Source organism: Sinohyriopsis cumingii, chromosome 2, assembly GCF_028554795.1.
Source record: "Sinohyriopsis cumingii isolate HCF-2022 chromosome 2, ASM2855479v2, whole genome shotgun sequence".
In the NCBI taxonomy this organism is placed as follows: domain Eukaryota; kingdom Metazoa; phylum Mollusca; class Bivalvia; order Unionida; family Unionidae; genus Sinohyriopsis; species Sinohyriopsis cumingii.
Window position 1 is genome coordinate 34,202,176 of NC_142962.1, and position 20,055 is coordinate 34,222,230.

A 20,055-nucleotide genomic window follows, 5' to 3' on the forward strand; every position below is an offset into this window, starting at 1 on the left:
CATCTGCGTACCGAACTTGAGCCTTGGTATGGTATCATAGTGTTCTTGTGTGATTTCATCCCACTTCTGTTACATCCTACCATATTCACTCAATGTTATTTGTGGGGTTTTGGTTACAACGCAAGGCGTTTTGGATAGTAATCATAATGTGCTGCAGGATAGTAATAAAAAGGTGAGTGTTGGAGTATAGTATGGGGTGTTGCATAGTAGATATCCAAGTATTGGTCACTACATATGGTGTGCTCGATAGTAATATTAAATTTCGGGTGTTGGATAGTAACCAAAAGGTGGATCTTGGATATTAATCAAATATAGAGTTTTCGAGAGTACTTGAAAAGTGGGTGTTGGATAGTTCTCAGAAATTGAGTATTGGATAATACTAAAAAAAAAAAAACGGGGTTCTCGATTTAAGAGATCGTTGATATAGTGCGGGGACATTTTATGAAAAGATTTATATGGCAAAATAGCTTTAAAGCACTTTACTCTACAACTGCAAGGAAACCATTGTAAATTAACAAATTAAATCTATTATAAAACATTTTAGCATAGATTCTGACACATATCTGAAAATTTCGCTTTTGACTCACTGATTCAGGACCAGTAGGACTATAAATTGTCCATGTCCTCATAAGCCAGGGGCTGATCCAACAGCTGAATCTAATACGCAGTTATTTACTTTAGTGCATGAACGAAAGGCATGAATAACAACAAAATGAATGGCAACTCAATATTCAGATAACCACTTTATTGCTTATTCAGTCATATAAATATTTTACTAACCATAACATTTTACAATCTTCAGATCATATGATCGTGCATTTTATTGGTGGATTCTCTTTGAATCTCACTGCTTTAATTAACTTATACTTCAAGTCTTAAAGTTCTCATACTCTAAGATATCAATCGCACGAATAGAAAAGAACACATTTTGCATTAAAAGCTCGTTCAGTGAAACAGAAGGAACAACAACCATTAATTCAGTTTATGATCAATCAGTAGCCACAAGGGTAAACTATTCGCTTGGCAGATAGTGATGCGTTTTTGTTGTCGAAATATCTAAAATGGGGTGGAAATGAAACGGTCAGGGAAAACACGGACTACTCGGCACGTTGACGGATTGATCTTTCACCTTTAAACTTTGCTTTGGCCATTGGAGCGTGTGTGTGTCAAGTGTTTTGCTTTCCAAAAGAAAGTAGTCAGTGGACAATAGTCTCTTACACGATGAATAACTGGTTGTGCACTCAGCTTTGTAAAAGCTCATATAATCAGGGTTTTGATGATTTGGAGGGATATGTTTACCATCAGTAACTTTTCTGGTGCAAGTAACATGGTCTTTGATGCGGGAGGTCGTGGGTTCGATCCCCGGCCAAGTCATACCAAAGACTTACAAAAATGGTACTAACAGCTGCTTCGCTTGGCGCTCAGCATTAAGAGGTTAGTGTTAGGACTGGTCGGCCCGGTGTCAGGATAATGTGACTGGGTGGGACATCATGCTACATGTCTGCGGCATGATGCCCCAGTGCTAGACATCACTATAAACTGCCACATTGCAGACATCGTAGCGATATGACTGGAAAATTGTTAAAGCTACGTTAAAAATCCAAATCACATCACATCACATGGTCTTTGCTTCTTTTACGTGCTATCATTGGGTCAGTTATAAAATTTAACGTATCGTTGAATAAGGCGCTTGAACGATTGTCTGACTCTGAGTATTATGTACATGCTGAACAAAACATACATCTTGATATTGTACTCAACCCATGACCATGCCCTTTTCCAATGATCCTGATAAGTCCGAATGCGTTTTTGCTTTGATCATAATTTCCGTCCATTTCGGACCTTTGAAGTTTCAAATCCTTCAGTGCAACACGTATTGCGGCAGACGAATTCCGTGTAACTGAGTCTTGCTTTCCACCAGTAAATCAATACTTAAAACAAACTCCTAACATCTTGATTATACGCAATCCGATACTACAGATGCTACTTTTACCACTTTCGTTGAGATAAACACGTTTGACTATCGAAGATCAAGATTAGAATTGTGATTAGCATATTGAATTAGCATATTGAATGCTAAATTTGCAGATTTATAGTAATATTTCACAACAGCAGTTTCTCTCAGTTGATCGACTTCCGATTTCATTAGTGCACTTGAGAACTCCACTTCTGACGTATTTTAAAGAAGATATGATCTGGGTTACAGTCCGATCAATTGTCATAAAGTTTTATGCCCTCTGTTTTACCCTTCGAATTAAATGGGCTTCTTTCACGCTTGATAACTCTGATCAAAGTGTCTTAATTTCTTAAAATAGACATGGTATCCTCATCGCCTCGTTTTGAATTTATTGTCATATCTTTGTTCGCTGTCGCGAAAATTAAAAACAGAGTTCCTTGCGATCGTTTTTATCATGGAATTTATTGCCATGGAAGATCGGATTATATCAAAAGGTGCTTACACCATAATCCTTGACTCGTTTTGGATAAGTTAAGGCTCATATGTTAATCATCATGGAAAACACCTATATAGCCAGAGTCTCAGTATGTTGCTATTAATTAATGATAATTTATTTTTGACGGGTTCTCAGCGGGAAAATAAAAAGGAAATAATACTTTGAGAAATGAACCATATAGCGATGACGGTACCCAGGTTATAGAAAATGTCCACAGAAACACACTGTTGCTTTCTTGTTGAGTACGAAACAAACACAGGAAGAGAATTATCAAAGATTTTGTATGCCATTAGTTTTTGCATCAATATTTCATACTCTACTAAATCAGACGCTTTTTAAATCTGACTGCATTGTTCCAGTTATTTTCCTGCTTTTACATGTTTCGGCTCGAATAAACATAACACAAGAAAGAGTGAAAACAGCAAGCTTTGAAAAAATATAATTTATTTCGCTGGAAAAAGTCTGGAAACATTAAAAATATGAACTTACGGTTTTAAGAAGCAAATCCAAACATAATCCAAGATTAATCCACGAATAAAAATTTTGAAGTCCTAATAATAATATGTTCTAATGATTTCAAGTTCGAGCCCCAACGAAGAATCAAAGATGGAACAAGATGACGTATTCTGTAACGTGTCGTGTTGAAGTCTACAGTTCCTTGTAGAAACAAGAAATATCACTCCGGTTTTGGAAATCTGAATAAATTGCTACAAGAGCTGTCTTTGTTCAGGAATTTCATGTGAGCACATGTATTTTCCAGGAAAAAAAGAATTAATCCTTTTGAATCCAAGTAATTTGAAATAACTCCAAACGACACAACACCTTCCAGTGTAAAGGAAAAAGCCCAGCTGTGTTTACTTCTCTAATACGATGGTTTAACACCTGAATTTTACGCGCCGGATAAGGGTCATGTGGTCTTGTTTACATATTTAAAAAAATCACGTTGTCCCTGTACGTCTTTGATAAGACCCAATCATTTTACTCTAAGAAATAAAATTTATAAAATTGTTTACATCTTAAATCATTAGTCCCATCATAACCTCGACACTAACCAATCATTTTAAAATAAAAATAGAACTTATGTACGTGGTTGCTACTAATTTTGAATCAAGGTCAGGATCTAGGTCAACACCTTGTGTTTTCTAAAACGAATAGTCAAGGTCAAAATATTTTTTGGAAAAAGTATAATTTCCAGTGAATAAAATTACATTACAATAGCATGTAATGAAAAAATATTTTTAAAAAATTTAAACTGAAAAACAAACAATTAAATTGAAATAATTATATATTAAATCAGATATAATTAAATCAAATATACCTAACACTGCTGTATATATCTATTAGTCATATATCAACCAACTTTGTGAGAGTGGTTTGGCAAAGATACTTTTCTTTGAAACCTGACTGTGATTTATGTTGAAGATTATATTTCTTTTTAAAAAAAGTGGAGAAGATGAAGTACGATTAGTTGGAAAGATTTCCATACCAATACTTGTATTTATCAAGCTAGCAAGGGAAGGTACTGCAACTTGAGCTGATTGTTTGAGTATTTTTGGTGAGATTTCGTCAAGTCCTGTTGCTTTGTACCATCAAGTTTCTGTAAAATACATTTAACACCTTGAACACATAAGTAAGAAATCTGAAATGATATATGTAATTCACTACAACCTTAAGAAGGATTTTTATTAGGAATATGTCCGTCATTGGTAAAAGGTCATTTCTGTATAAATTGTTGAACATTTTACTTTATTAAAGGAAGAGGTACCACAGGAACAAGGATGCCATCGATGCCAGGAGTAGACGTATTTTACAGGAGTATGAAGAAAATGTCAGATACAACAGGTAGTACACTTCGTTGATTGATTTCTTCAAAACGTGTTAGTTAACATATATGATAGATCATTTAAAATCAACTTCTATTTCGATGGAAGATTTATTTGTGTCACTTGGCTTTATTGATTCAATATTATATACTGGGTACATACTTTCTTGACAGTACATATATCATATTACGTAAGTAAGAAAAAATTGATAATTTATATTTACTGCATTTGATTGTATGCACCCAGATCTGCATTCGCATAAGGCAACGCTAAAAAAGTTTTCGGTTATGGCCGAGATCGAGGATGTACCTTCTCATTTCTAATGTCACCCGCTATGAAAATAAAACTACGTAGCCATGCACACGAAAAACGTTTTCAAGCTCGTCAGTAAATGGAGAAACTAAATCATTAAATAAGGTTGGCTTGACAAAGCTAATCGTTATATGACTACCTCATTAGATTCATACAAATCCCCTCCCCAGCTACTCGTGCAAATCTATAAAACTCCAAAGTTGTAACCCCACAAACTAAAGAACCTATGCTAAAAAAAAAAACAATCATAGATATTTCACACTTGGGTCTTAGATGTTACTTTAATGAGGAGGAAAGGGAAACATGAACGGGCCAATTTCCCCGAAAATTACAAAGGGAAAAATGAACGGGCCGGTTTCCCCGAAAAGTACAAAGGGAAACATGAACGGGCCGCTTTCCCCGAAATTTACAAAGGGAAACATTAATTCCCCGAAAAACACAAACTGAAACATTAACGGGCCGATTTCCCCGATATTTACAAAGGGAAACTTGAATTCCCCCAAAAATACAAAGGAAACATGAATGGGCCGATTTCCCCGAAAATTGCAAAGGGAAACATGAACGGGCCGATTTCCCCGAAAATTACAAAGGGAAACAAATTTCCTTAAACGCATAAAAGCAGCTGAGAGGCAGTGGACAGCCGCTCATAAGCATTTTGAGCAAAACTTTATCTTAGCATAAATACCTTCCGCACTGGAATCGTCTTTTTGTGCATACAACAAAATAATGCATTTTTGACACATTACAAGTAACGAGGGAGCAGCACAGATTCGAAGGCTAGATGTTTTCTTGAATCAAAAATTTACTATGGACAGCCGTACGAAACTGGTTCGTGCTGCCTAATGTGCTGGCGGTCCAGGTTCTACGCCGTCTGTTCTCCAAACGACTTCATGACAGCAGTATAGACCCAAATCTGCCTATGGCATTACACGAGGACAGATCTCAATCTAAGCTGTTTGTAGTTGATATACACGGGTGAATATGATATATGCTTATATTAGCGAAGGGCCATTTGAGCCTGTGTATGGTGTAGAGTTCTTCTGTGCGTCGTCTGTAGTGCATCGTTCGTCCTGAGCAACCGCTATTTTCAAAATAAAAAGAAACTAAATAAAACGCCAGTCATGTACTAAATTTCTCAGTGATACAACAATGTAACGAGACAAATACGCAAATCTAAACTTTCTCCAAAAGCAGACGCGACTTGCGTCCTAATGCATAAGGCCATTCAAGTTCCTTAGAAAAGCAACACTATATATCACAAGAAATAAAAGAATTCGATCTAATTTACCAAAGACATTTATTTTAATGTCACACACCTTAAATAGACTAAAATCTGCATTATTTATCTGTGTAATTGTCGAAATTCCTTCTCAAAAAATACAATTTTACGTCAAAATTGACCTCTGGACATTGGAGCTGTTCAGTGCGTAAAAAACAACGTTTGTTATGAGTTGCGGGGACAGCCAGTTTAATTGTCCATTCATGCATTATGCAACTTTGCCACGTAATATTGCGATTTTGCAAGGTAACATTTTGCCTATGTAACAAAACGCGGTAGTGTGTCAGCGTAAGAGGATACTCTGTAGGGACCTTTTTAACTTCTTTCAGCGACATTGATTTCACAAGCGGACTTAGTACGAATCCGATCTATAAAAAAAATCCATTCGTGCTTCCTTAGTTACAACTAATAAAATAATTATTTATATATTGTATTGATTGTACTCGGAGAATTGTCTTGCATTCGTTGCATTGGTTGAAATAGTGTTATTTCCAGATGAATGTAGTTTGTAAAACAATGAATAGACTCATACTGATCGATTATGAAGACACGAAGTGATCTTTGTTGCTGCGCTTGACTTAGCGTGCATAGAAACATTACATTTTTTTTGTGTGCCTGGAACGAGGGACTATCAAGGTGATGAAAATATGCATAAACGGCACCTGCAAGTACCAAATAAATGATATAAAAATAAAAAAATATATATAAACCGGTTGTGACTATGATTAAAACCACAAGACGTATCGCATGATATTGCGTGATCTTAGCATACTTAAATGACCTTTTTATGGTATTAAACTTAAGAATAACGCTGATAAATAGTCGAATCGATCTTTTTGCACAGATCGTGTTTTATAGTGCAGTGAAGAGTTCAGAAAGTCATAATTTATGGGAGAAAAATGTCTGTAATTATAATATAAAATGTCGGAAATTGCTAGCTAAAATACAGCACTTTTTTAAAGAACTGGTTTATGTTCAAATTGAGACCTATTTGGTACATGTTTCTTTGATGCTTTCCGTTTTTAGAATTTAATGAATTCGAAAAATCAGTTCGGGAAAGTTCCCAAATGACTTCCGACCTTTAAGCAAGTTACGTAACTCCTGTCACAATCAGCTGCATTCGGACCACCTTGGCTATGTATGCGAGATAGATTTGCTTTGGATGAGAGACATACGTCACAGCCGCCTGATTTTTTTTATAAAAAAAATTATTTATTTTTTATATTTTTTTTATAACCAAAAAGCTCTCGGTACGTTACTTGGAACTGCACGATTAAGCGAGAAGACTCACGTGGCAAGAGTCTACCTTAAACGCACGTATGTGGCTTTATATTGCTTCTCAAAATTTAGATTCATTTTATTATTATGTGATATCTCTTGGATATATCATTAATATTTAATAGGAAAATAAAATGACGTTATCACTTGTATCTTTCCTTTGAAAATGTATGAGATCTGGATTTCATCAGAGACATATAACACATGTATGGAAGGAATTTTAGTACATCGACAAAATTATCGACTAAATTCAACATTTCAGCAATCTAATGAGGAGTTTAACATCACCGATTGAAAATGGAACACCACAAGGCAGTGTAATAAGTCCCCTACTATTTAACCTAATGGTAAAGGACCTTGATCTCAATGCAGCCTCCACAAAAATAAACTTGTCACAATTTGCAGATGATAGTGGCATATGGAGGAATGGGAATCCTGCCAATAAAACAGTAGTTAAAGAAATCCAGCAGAGCCTAGACAACATAGAAGATAGGCAGACAAATGGGGTTTCAAAATATCTCATGAAAAAACTGGCAATCATATTCACCCCAAAACGAAATAACAACCTAGTCTATCCAAACTTATATATACAAAATCAATTAATCAAGTACGTAACAGTAGTAAAATTCCTAGGAATGTTCTTTGACAACCACCTCACATGGAAACAGCACATTGAACAACTCACCCAGAATTGTAACAAAGATCTCAATTTACTCAGGAACATCACAGGGACTGACTGGGGATCCAACCAGGAAACCCTCCTCACGATATATAAAAGCCTAATTAGATCAAAACTGGTTTACGGTTGCCAAGCATATAACTCGGCTAAGCAACCTGTACTACAAAAACTTGACACTATCCAGAGAAAAGCCTTACTATTATGCACAGGAACACTCCCCTCAACATCATTAGAAGAACTACAAACACTAACAGATCTACCCTTAAAATTACGTAGGCAAGAACTGCTCCTCCGATACTCCATTCAATTAGATACCCACCCAGACAACCATCCCACCAAAATAGCTATAAACAAGTGTAAAGTTGTCTTCAAACCCAAAATCATACCCACCACACCAAGTGGCAAAGTAATCCTTGAACTAAAAGAAAAGATACCTCTACTTAAAAAACAGGTAACAAACAATACAGACCAGAACAAATCACCAAGGATTAACATTGAAGCTACCAAATTAGGCAATAAAGAAGGACAAGAAAACTTACTAAAACCTGTACTGGTAAACGAAATCAACCAAAAATACCCAGACTATGTTAAAATGTATACCGATGGATCAAAAACAAACAACCCACCAAGAACAGCAGCAGTAATAGTCATCCCTGAATTCAGTATACAAACGGGATCCAGATTACCAGACTATTGCTCCATTTACACCACTGAATTCTGGGCTATACTTGAATCACTACAATGGATCAAAGACAACCAAATACCTAAAGCAGTCATTATAAGCGATTCCCTAAGCGTTATCAAATCGATCCAAAATCACAATACACACTCTAGGGAACAATTAATCGACGATATCACCACAGCACATCAATTAGTCGAGCTCATGTGGATACCGTCGTACACTGGAATCTCTGGCAACGAAACAGCAGACAAAGTTGCACAAACCAAACTTGGAGATCAAAACTCTATCAAGCTTAACTATAGCTCTGCAGAAGTACTAAGCTTCGCACAAACATATATAGACCAAAAATGGCAAGAGTTTTGGAACTCCTCCACAAAGGGTAAAAAGCACCATGAAACCAAAAAATCCTAGATAGGAACATACAGCTACCTAAGGGTACCTATTTAGAACAGAAAACCATAAACAGGATAATAAATGGAAAAACTAAACTAGCAAGCAGTTTTGGAAGATTTATAGGACCCAAACCAGCAACCATTAACTGCTTTAACTGCCACACCACCGAGGATCTATACCACGTATTCAGTATATGCCCAAAATATCAACCCGCTAGGAAAATATTTATCAAAAACCAAAAAGAGATTGGATCACAACACACGTACCCAGAGTTAATTATGGACACTAATAAAAATAAACAATCAGCATATAAAAATATAAATAAATTCATAGACTCAGCAGGACTTAGGAACAAAATATAATTACTATCCCCACAAAACCAAAAGACCCAGTAACTAGCTAAATAAATTAGAAGCCCCCACATAAAAACCCATAACATATCATTCAATTTTATAAAAATATTAATAAATAATTCACTGACGAAGCACCTATCAAAAACTAAGGAAACCGCAAAATCGGATGTCCTAGATGTCCTTAACGAACCGAGTAATCAGCTAGGACTCCGGTCCTAGATGTCCTTAACGACTCCGGTCTCTTGCTAAATAAAGTATAAATAACACTCAATCTCTAAAAACATTAATAAATAAATAACTTAAAGAAGCAATATCTAAAAGCTTATAAATAACATAACGTAGGAAGCACACACTAAACACCTCAACTAGTAATACCATAATAACCTTGAAAATCTCTCTTCATACATGATTTCCACTAACAACCTCTATACACAGCATAGAACACACACACACACACACACACACACACACCTTTTTTAGAACATTTTGGAGGGGAAAAAACGAGAAAAAAATAATTTAAAAAACCCGCAAGAAAACCAGTCAAATGCAGCAAGAAACCAGCGATGTGAAGCAACCAGGACCGTTACCGAGCTCTCCTTCCCACTAATGACAGCCAACCATTCAGTTGTAAGGGACCTTTATGGACCCACAGATTGAGGTCAAACTATCAGGGTTCCTTGAACCCATAAAAGCCTGGGGGAGGTGGCACCATTCCCTTTTCCAGGAACAACTAGCAGGCTGCGGTGCAGTCAGAAAAAAGTGGCACATGCACAATTGTGCGCACGCCACTATAATTAAACTCAACAACAACAAACCGATGGAATAGCGACTCTTCACACACGTGTCTGATTTCAGTATGAGACTAGTAAGTCCAACGGGTTGGTGTGACATCGATCGCCAAATCAGTGGATAATATTTGCGTGACATAGTTGTATAAACCATTTCTTCATCTTGCATTAAAACGAGTTATATTGGTATTAATTAAAAGCTGAATAAAATTTTCTTCTGACTGCACAAAGCTTTATGAATGCTATTTTTGATTTTATTGGCCATGTCCAAGGTTCTGTCTTTGAATTAACTTGAACTGCTCTTCTGTCGTAACTTTACAATACGTACTAGGCGTACTATTCTTTGCATTTCTTCATCTTCAGTTCAGTAAAGTCATATTTGGTATCAGTTAAAAGCTAAATAAATGATCTGATAATTACACAAACTTAAGTGGATTCGTTTTCATTTTAAGGGCCAAACGTAGAGTTTTGGGTGTTGTTTCGAGTCTAACTATGAACTCACTTCGCTGGTGATATATAAATAGCTAAATGTAGATGTGCCAAACAGTGTCGCGTTTTATCCTCAAAAATCTTAATAAATTGGCTTTACGTTATTGGTCACAAATTTTGGACTTTTGATCAAAAACGCATTACTACAAAAAATTTCGCCCTCGAAACACCTGGCGAAAGTGTCACTCGTTTACTATCGTGCATACGGTTACCGATAGTTTACATCCCTGGCTCGTTAGCCACCGCGCAAGTATAAACGGCCCCTTACATGGACGCGCACCATGTCAGCGTCCTCATTTGGTTATGAAAAAGGGCGCCGCTAGATGGTACAAAAGACAGTGGGAGATTTTCCAAATTCTGTGCTATATATATATATATATATATATATATATATATATATATATATATATATATATATATATATATATATATATATATATATCTACTCGGATTTATGTCGACATAGTAATTTGCAGAAAAAATAGTTTTATCCGATTACCACTACTACTTCAACGATTGGATTGATCGTAGATCCTGAAGTTGCAAATTAAAAAGTTAGTTCAACGCATTCGCATCACCTCAGTCAATACTTGTTTCGTAAATACCCGAGAGGGTCCGATAGAGAGCTAATGGCAGCTATCGGCATTCATTCGATTTATGATCCTTAGGATTATCAATTCTGGACAGATTATAATTGGAAGTGTTTTCTCATACGGTACAGCCGTTTTCTATCAGTGGTAGTATATAACCCGATAAATAATGTTCAAGTAATTGGGAAGGTAGAAATTTCGAAAGCAATTTTAACAGAATTATTCTTTTGACTACCATTGTACATAGGTGATCGATATGTGCATTCCAGCTGAGGTTTTGATCAATGCAGATACCAAGAAGTTTTTGATTTTTGACAATAGATACGTCTAAGCCATTTTGAGTTAGAAGTAAATCCATGTTAGTAGATAGACCCTGCCTTGTTCCTATTGTCATACATTTCGTTTTAGAAATGTTAATATGCATTTTGTTTTGATGACACCAAACTGATATATTGTTGAGGTCGATTTGAAGTTTATTTTTAATGGTGTCTTGAGATTTACCAGATAGATGCAATGTAGAATCGTCAGCGAAAGAGATGTGTTAGAGTGCGCTGGATAAAGGCTGTGTCATTGATAAATAGTAGAAAATCATGTTTTAAGATCTTACTTCATGAGACGTAGACTGACAAATCATGTTTTAATGTAGAAGTTATATTAAACTTATCACATATAAATATTGTCACTGTTAAACATCGAATCAAAAATTGGTACACGACTACAATCACATGAGGAAAATGTATAAAATATCAATCAGGTTTATAATTTTAATAAATCAAAAGGATTATTATTATTATAATTATTATTATTATTATTATTATTATTATTATTATTATTATTATTAGTTAGTTAGTTTCGTAAGATCTTAATCTTGTAAATGCAGTGTTTTTATCCCACCCACCACCACCACTCATATTTCGACTGACATCCAGGGTTGCTCTTTTTTTTTATATTATCCCATCTTCTCTTACCATTTGATTATTTTCTTACATAAAAAAGGTTTATTCGATTTTGCAATGCACATGGAACAGTTTTACCTTCTTCAAAAATAATAATATACTGAATAATATATAATATATAATTATTTTAAGGCTACTCATATTTATGATATTTATGTTTAAATAAAAAAGAAAAGCTATAGAATAAATGAATTTACAAAATTTGCTTTCTTTTCGTTGATTTGTAGTATATATAATAATATTGTACTCGTCATTTTTCAGATAAATTTAGAAGTTTTGCTTTACAACATCATATACTACACAACTTACCAGTTGCAATTACTATATTTTTTTAAAAATCTCTTCCTGTTTATGTGTAATAGTAAAACTGATAATATAAAATAATGTGGCGATTCATCGCAGAGGAACTCCGCTAAAACAAATTCATTAATGCGATACATCTGAAGATTGGAAAATACGGTATTTTGGACATTTTGACTAGACATAGGAGGGTGTGTGTTTGTATGTGACTTAGATTTTCAAAGTAGCTTTAACAATTTTTTAACCATATCGCTACGATGTCTGCAGTATGGCAGTTTATAGTGATGTCTAGCACTGGGGCATCATGCAGCAGACATGTAGCATGATGTCCCACCTAGTCACATTATCCTGACACCAGGCTGACCAGTCCTAACACTAACCTCTTAGTGCTGAGCGCCAAGCGAGGCAGCTGTTAGTACCATTTTTGTAAGTCTTTGATATGATGATCGGCCGGGGATCGAACCCACGAGCTCCCGCATCCGAGGCGGACGCTGTAACCACTGTGCCACCGGAGTGGTCATAGGAGGGAACAAGGGAAGAAAAATTAAAGAAAAAGAGACTTTGGAACAACTTTGCAACCAAAAGCATTTAACCATTTTTTAAAACCAAATATGAAGGTAGCTTTAGGTGTCCTATGTCCTTGTATGTTTTTTTTGCACAAAACCATCTGGCGACTGTTTATTGAAGGAGACAGAACGACGTGAACAGAAGTGATAACAAGATTTTAAATATAATATTTTATTTAATTTTAATAGTAGTCTTGTTTACATGGGACCTTAAGGGATTATTTATAAAGGGACCATAGATGGTTTGCTGTGAGGAAACGTTTACCGGAATATGAACAAAGAGTTTTAGTCCGAATGTTTAGAGTCCTTCCTAAGTGGTTATGCAGACCTTGGCGGACAGGTAACCGTGTATTATCGTTACTTATGATTAGTCACATAAAACATATTAAATATCAGATACCTACAAAATGGATTTTTTATCACGCGCTAACAGTCTGTACTAAGAAACTTGTGTGATTCGTTTGTTTGAGTAAGGCTGGCGTAAAGAAAAATCGCATCTGTCAAACCGGACAAAATAGGAAATCATGTTAGAATAGGATTTTCAATCCAGAATTACCCAGTTTAACTTCTGTTGAATTTGACTTTTTACCAATGTAATCTAAGTGAATATTCTCGGTCCTTCTTGAACTTCTTTATTTTACTTCAGAGAACATCCGGGAGCTTTGAAAGAGAAGTTGAAATTGGCAATGGATGAAAATAAGGCGAGGAAGACATGATGAAATTTTGGAGGTATTTTTCCAAAATCTGAGCCTGATCGCATTAACAATTCTTTTGTTTGACAGATTTATTTAACCTGTGATAATGTCTTTCTAATGCTCATTGAGCTGTCCATCTAAAAAATGTTATTCAAATCAACAATTCTATTTATGTTCTTCGACTTTGGCACTTACTATCCTTCATGGGTTGTTGTACTGTAAACGACAAAATTAAAATCAGTCATTTAAGCTGTTTCTTTCATGTTCAGAGGGGCATGTGCATTATATAACATTTTGAAAATTGGTTTGAATAATTTAGAATTGAAGGTTTCAAAGGCAACAATTTTAATGAACTAATTATTATTATTATTATTATTATTATTATTATTATTATTATTTTTCAGGTTTACTCGGTGGTTTGCATTTTCTCATATATTATATTAGTGGCCTACCTGATTCGGGGAAGAAGTATCCATAAATTGTGGCAAGAACAGCCATGCTGATGATTCAGACATGGAAAAAATATACTAAACTTGTTATATTTTTCTAAATATCAAGTCAACTTTTTAATAAAAACAAAACCCACTGTGCGTCCTAATAACTGTATTTAGTTTTGCCATAATTTTACATCTGGTAGGCTTATATCTTTATTTCCAGTCAACTCCTCTTACATTGGGTCAGACATTCTCAAGAAGCAAATTAGTAATAAAACGTTTTGGCATATTCATATCAATATTTAATGTATTTTCCGCAGCTTTAATCTTGAAATATAAAATATTTGGATGTATTCCAGTAAGTCATAACATTATAGTTTAGATTCAACTTCAGTCAACGTGAGCCAGGTTAGTAGGTTACCGATATTTATCATGACTTTGTATAGGAATAATACTAATACAGAATTCAAATTTCCGAGTTTCTTACTTTGGAGTTTACAGTGATGAGTTCAAAGTTAAGGAAGCACGTTTATTTTCGTAAAACTCAGTTTTATGTCGATGCAGCAGCTCTTTAAGTACAGAATATTACTGCGCGTGCGGTATGATATAAGTAATGTAAGTTATGTACAGACTGACTTTTGAATGGGTTTCTTGTTATTGTACTAGTGAAATATTTGTACTTTGCAACTTAGGAAACTGTTTAAAAATGTGTATTTGCAACGATGTTACATTTAGAAATGTAATTACTCGCTTTTTATGATGTTGACTTTGACTTTTTTTTATCAATAAATACAGTGCATCTGAATTGACTTTTTATGTTCTATTGTTTGATTAATATTTTATGGGGTGGATGGTTTTCCTCATAGCAGAAGTTCAGCAATGTACGTTCACGTTCTCTATTACTCCCGTTTAAAGAAAAGAAAAGATTATTGCTACTTTCAAAAAGTTTCTTGCTAACTGCAAAAGTTCGTCCCAGTTATTTGGAAACACTAATTTTATCAGTATTTTTTTCATTTGTCGTTTTGTTTTGTTTTTTAAACTAGGAACTGTATATTATAGTCAGTAAAGGTATCTTTCTGTTCTACTGTTCTGTAAAATACTTTCTTACACCATTATTTCCTCTATCAAACTACAAGAACAGTTTTAATAACTCTCATTTTCATGTCTTAAATTCGTTGTATCATGTAACTAGAAACTAATGCCATGGTTACAATATATTCCATATTAATAACAACTTTTCGCCTATGGCACATTTTTTTTATCCATTGGGTCTGAGCGTACCAACGACTGCGCTTCTTAAACTCCTTACAACCTTCGTAGTCTAGAGTGGCTATAGCCTGTTTCATCGTAGGCATAATTCTGAAGCCCGTAAATGATAAAATCTGTGAATAAGCTCACTTGCCTTTGTTGGATACAAGTGAAGTTCTAAATGTCTTTACTATATTTTTGGCTTCATTGTAAAAGCATCTACTTTGGTCTCAAGTAATATTTACATTTTATAAACAACCCTTAACGCGCACCTGCTTGAGTATATGCGTTTCAAAGAGAATTGATTCTCAAAGCCCAAGAATGATGACATGAGGTGACACTATCAAGTATTAACAATCAGTCGATAGTTGTCATGAATGTATATTGGCCATTCCTGCTAAATTACTGTTCCACCATAGGGGAGCATTCCGACTGCCGTTTATTAGACTGAAAAATTGGGAACAGAACAGTAGATGTCTCGCAATAGGATGCGACACTCAGTGCATTTAATAGAATCTGGAGTACGTGATATTTTTAAAAGAAATCGTTGACCATTTTATAATCAGAGATGTCAAATTTGTGTCGATTTCGTAGAACACTTTCAGAGGCTCCAAGATATGTGTTTCTCGCATGACTTGTTATTTTGAAATTAAATTTCAAGCAATATGTGTAACCCTGTCATGACGTTGCTAGTCATGTCATTGTAAGATTTTCCATTATTAGGAAAACTTTGTTTGGACCGATCAGTCGAGAGAGAGAGGGAGAGATTACCCATGTCAAACATGGTCATGCAATATAACGTCGGAATGAATTTCAGCTCGAGCGGTGGCATTGGGCACAGGGAGATTTTTTTATACCTTGGTCGTCAATTAACTCCAAGTAGCTCGATTTCGACGCCTTTGTGATACGATTTTTTTTTCTTCAAATTCACCCCTATTCTCTCTGATTTCAAATATGCTTTCAGCGCTTGAAAAATCCTAAAATATTTCAGTTGCTCAGAATCAGGATTTTCATGAAAATTACCTTGATATAAACTTAAGGGCACTTGTCAGAAACTTTTACTTTCCATTGGTAAAGTTTCTACAGGCTGCCGGACAAGTTAATTTCTACCCCTAGATTGATATTCAAAGTGAATAACAACAATATTAAAATATTGTATTCGCTCAGGAATATTAGAAATATTTTCAACACTCTTTGGCTAAAAAAATAAAATAAAGTCTTATCTTGGATTCCAGCAAAATTCTCTTCGGACTCTAAAGCGTCAGTCGTTTCGAGAGATTGTTGTTTGAGGGCAGCTTCAGAGGCTGAATCGGTGTCATTGTGTAGTAAATTAAAGGGCCTCGGAAACCAGTATTTCTTATTTCGAGCTTGGTCGAAATTATTTGTTTAGTTTCTCAGAAAATGTAATTTAACTCTATTTTATACCCAATTACGGTGATAATTTTCTGTTTTGTTTCTCAGAAAATGTAATTTAACTCTATTTTGTACTCAATTACTGTGATTCATGCTGCTCTTCTGTTTATTCTTAAAATAATAATTTTGGATCGTGGAAACCTGTGTATGTTCTTTGTCCTTCAGTCTACGTCACAACGCAGTTATATTCAGCAAATAGAACATCACAATCTATAATAAACTGACGTACATTAAAAACACAATACATAAACATATAGAACATGATTATGGTTAGCATGTATTCGAGAAAAACTAACATTTTAAAGTTTCTATCCAGAGAGGCTCTAAATTTTTATCGGCGTGCCGACAGGAAACAAACGAATAATGCATATTTGGAGTTTTCATTTCGTTATAAAAGGGCATTTTGGAAATAATAGAAATTAACGGTTTCATAAATTTACATTGTAAAATTTAGAATAATTAAATTCCGTCTGAACCCATGACCCCCTGATGGTCTATTGGTCTAAGGCGCTCGCCTTTACAGATTACTCACATTTCACATATGTCCGTTTGTTTTCGGGTCTCAGTTCGGCCAACGTGGTTGTGTGAGAAAGCTTGTTAGTAGCTTCCCGTGGGTCGGTGGTTCTTATCGGGGATTTTCTAGGTTCTTCCTCCACCAAATATACTGACCGCTGTGTATAGCCTATCATGTGCGGAAACATGGCGTTAAATCACATAACTAACAAATAGCCTGAACCTATATATTGATGTCTCCATCCTAATTATTGCCAACTTCTTACGGCGCACATGTGGTACCACAGGGGATAACCGTTTTAGTTATGTAATGACCACTCTGAATACACTGAAAATTATTACATACCTAAATGATCATGGAAGTATATTTAATGGCAATATTACTTTACCTGTCGCTCTTGTTAAGCTTTACCTTTCCGTATGTGCTAAACGCAACGTTCTCCTATACTAGATATTCTTGGAACTTGTGTATCGATCTTGTGTGCCCTACGTCGTCGGCCCATTCCCAACATCACCTTCTCCTTCTTCTCCTGATATCTTAAGTAACACGCGGACATATTGGTTTGAAGAAGAAACGCGTCAGTAGTTATTTTGCTAAATATCAGGGCTTGATACTCATGTTCTTTCAGCAAAATATCATCCCTAGGTTATCAAAAACTGTCGTTTTGAAAAGTACCAGTGATACTTTAATTAGTGCGTCTAACACAACGAGCCAACTACCCTCGCTTCTCGTAAAAAGGACACGGAAATTGCCTGTAGGAATATGTATATTTCTAACAGATCATCAAATTATCCCACCCTTGTTTTCATGGTTTGTTTACATGTCGTAGAGGGGTTCATACACTATTATTATTAATACAGCTAGTGTTAATAACAAGAAGAAATCTGTTAACGACATTTTGTAGAGTTTACACGTTCCTCCAGTTGTTTCACTGATGCCTTTAGTGTTAATGTAATTCATAGCAATTATGTTCTTCGAAATACGTGGAAATTATGAAATTTTTTGTTTGTTTTAATTAAAAATAAGTAGTAACAAGTAACAATGGGGATAATGCAATCATCTTTGCTATTCTTCATCAGTTCTTGTTTATACAAAAGGGCTTCGTTTCAAATACTTTAGTTATAGATGTGCGATTGTGTGGGCAAGTAGGCACAAGAAAACCCCATGTGGCACTCACACTACACGTGTTTCGTGCACACAATGTATATGTTTGCATGGGCGCCCCTTTTATATGGTCAGAAAACACCTGTGACCTGACCGAAAGTCGGAGAACGTATAGGAAGAGGAAACAAGTGTATTCTTCTTCCCTTTTGAATCAAGTAGATATCATATAGTTCATAGTCGACCTGGAATTGGCTACGTCTTTCCGAATAAAACGGGAGAGGCAGCATCTACCAAGAGGGAACTACTGATATATGCCGAATAAGAGAAGGAAAGGCAGCACCTTCCTCAACAAAAATAGCGGGTCTTCTAAGAAGGACGCATCTATTGTTAAGGGTGCTGAGCTTCCTGTGATTGAGTGCACCCTTCTCCAGATATAGGAGGGAGGGTAAGTACTTTCCAGAAGCACAGTATTACCCTCCCCGTGTAGGGTACAACTGAGTTCCAAGTACCCAAGGTCATTTCAAGAGCAGTTCACGTAACCGGAAGAGGGTAATACGTTTGTTCTGGATCTTTTAGTTCTGAGGGAAGTTCCATTAGATCTAGATCGCTATTAACCTTAGATGACCCGTATGGACAGTTAAATCGCTTCTTATGAAGTGTCAAGAACATATATGTCCCTATTTCCCTGCAATCCCCTCACACAGATTGTTCCGGGTGTAATGCTCCTTTATCCCACCGCGGTCTGGAAGAGAAAGATGACAAGGCCTTGTCAAATCTAACTGATTCGTAAGAATTTGCTGTTGACAGAGTACACACTCCCCTTCTTGGAACTTGGAACCCTTCTCATCAAACATCGCAAGTGATCGAATATATGGGGAGGTGGTCATTTGACAAGGCCGTTAATGGAATACAAAGCGTCCTTCCCCTAATATATGCACAGAGCCTACGTGTTCGCCTGTGGTCAGAGAAGTTGCCAAAGGCAGAACAAAGGACAAAGATCGGCTACACATAGTAAAGGGTATTAAGCACTTTTACTCAGAACCGTAATCCAAGCCTCTAGCTATAGTGTTCATTCACCTTTCGGGCCAGTCAAAACCTCTCACTTGTACGTCGTAGTAACTTAGGTCCTTTCGTCGGTTACTGTTTCATCGAAACCGGCCAAACAATGAATACAACCTGATCAGGCATGGGTCAGATAATTTTTAAAAGAAGGGTTAAAAGTATCCAGTCGTTTCTAATCTCCAAAATGGGCTGAGAACTTGGGTTGATTATTCCCCGCCCCGCCCCTAAAATTACGATAGTAGGCCTTCAGGATGGAAACGGCAGCCGTAACACATCTGACCTGCAGACTGGACAGTTTCCGTCCATCTTCAAGATACGTAATTGCACATTTCGACAATTCCTCCTCACAAAATTACTTCCGGTTTTCGATCAGACATGAAGTATTAAACTTAAGGGATATGCTATTGGATGCAGCCTCAACGCCCCAGGTCTTCACCAGAATTATGGTAGTAATAGCTGCGCACTTGAGGTATCTGGGGATTCCAATAATCCAGCACTTCCACGACTGGCTGCTACATAACAACAGTCTCTATTTACGTCACATGACCCGCTTTTGGCCCGTAGTAACTTAGGACTTCTAGTCTCAACCATGAGAAATATCAGGAGTTCATGTACAGTGGAATGAATTTCCTTAACTCTCTGGG

At 35.9% G+C, this 20,055-nt stretch overlaps 1 protein-coding gene across 9 annotated transcripts in view; it reads left to right on the forward strand.

The window, feature by feature from the left end:
- Positions 1-14,875, forward strand: part of LOC149804602 (uncharacterized) — a 60,801-nt gene extending 45,926 nt beyond the window's left edge. For 8 of the 9 annotated variants that reach the window (XM_089942230.1, XM_089942186.1, XM_089942203.1 and 5 more), the window contains 3 exons: positions 4,209-4,295; positions 13,588-13,670; positions 14,041-14,875. In XM_089942230.1, the coding sequence (XP_089798356.1) occupies positions 4,209-4,295; positions 13,588-13,657 (157 nt within the window). In that variant the 3' untranslated portion in view covers positions 13,658-13,670; positions 14,041-14,875. Of the gene's footprint in view, positions 1-4,208; positions 4,296-7,111; positions 7,185-13,587; positions 13,671-14,040 lie in introns of all 9 variants that reach the window. The other variant, XR_016416192.1, reaches the window with a different exon arrangement.
- The last annotated feature ends 5,180 nt before the right edge of the window (positions 14,876-20,055 follow it).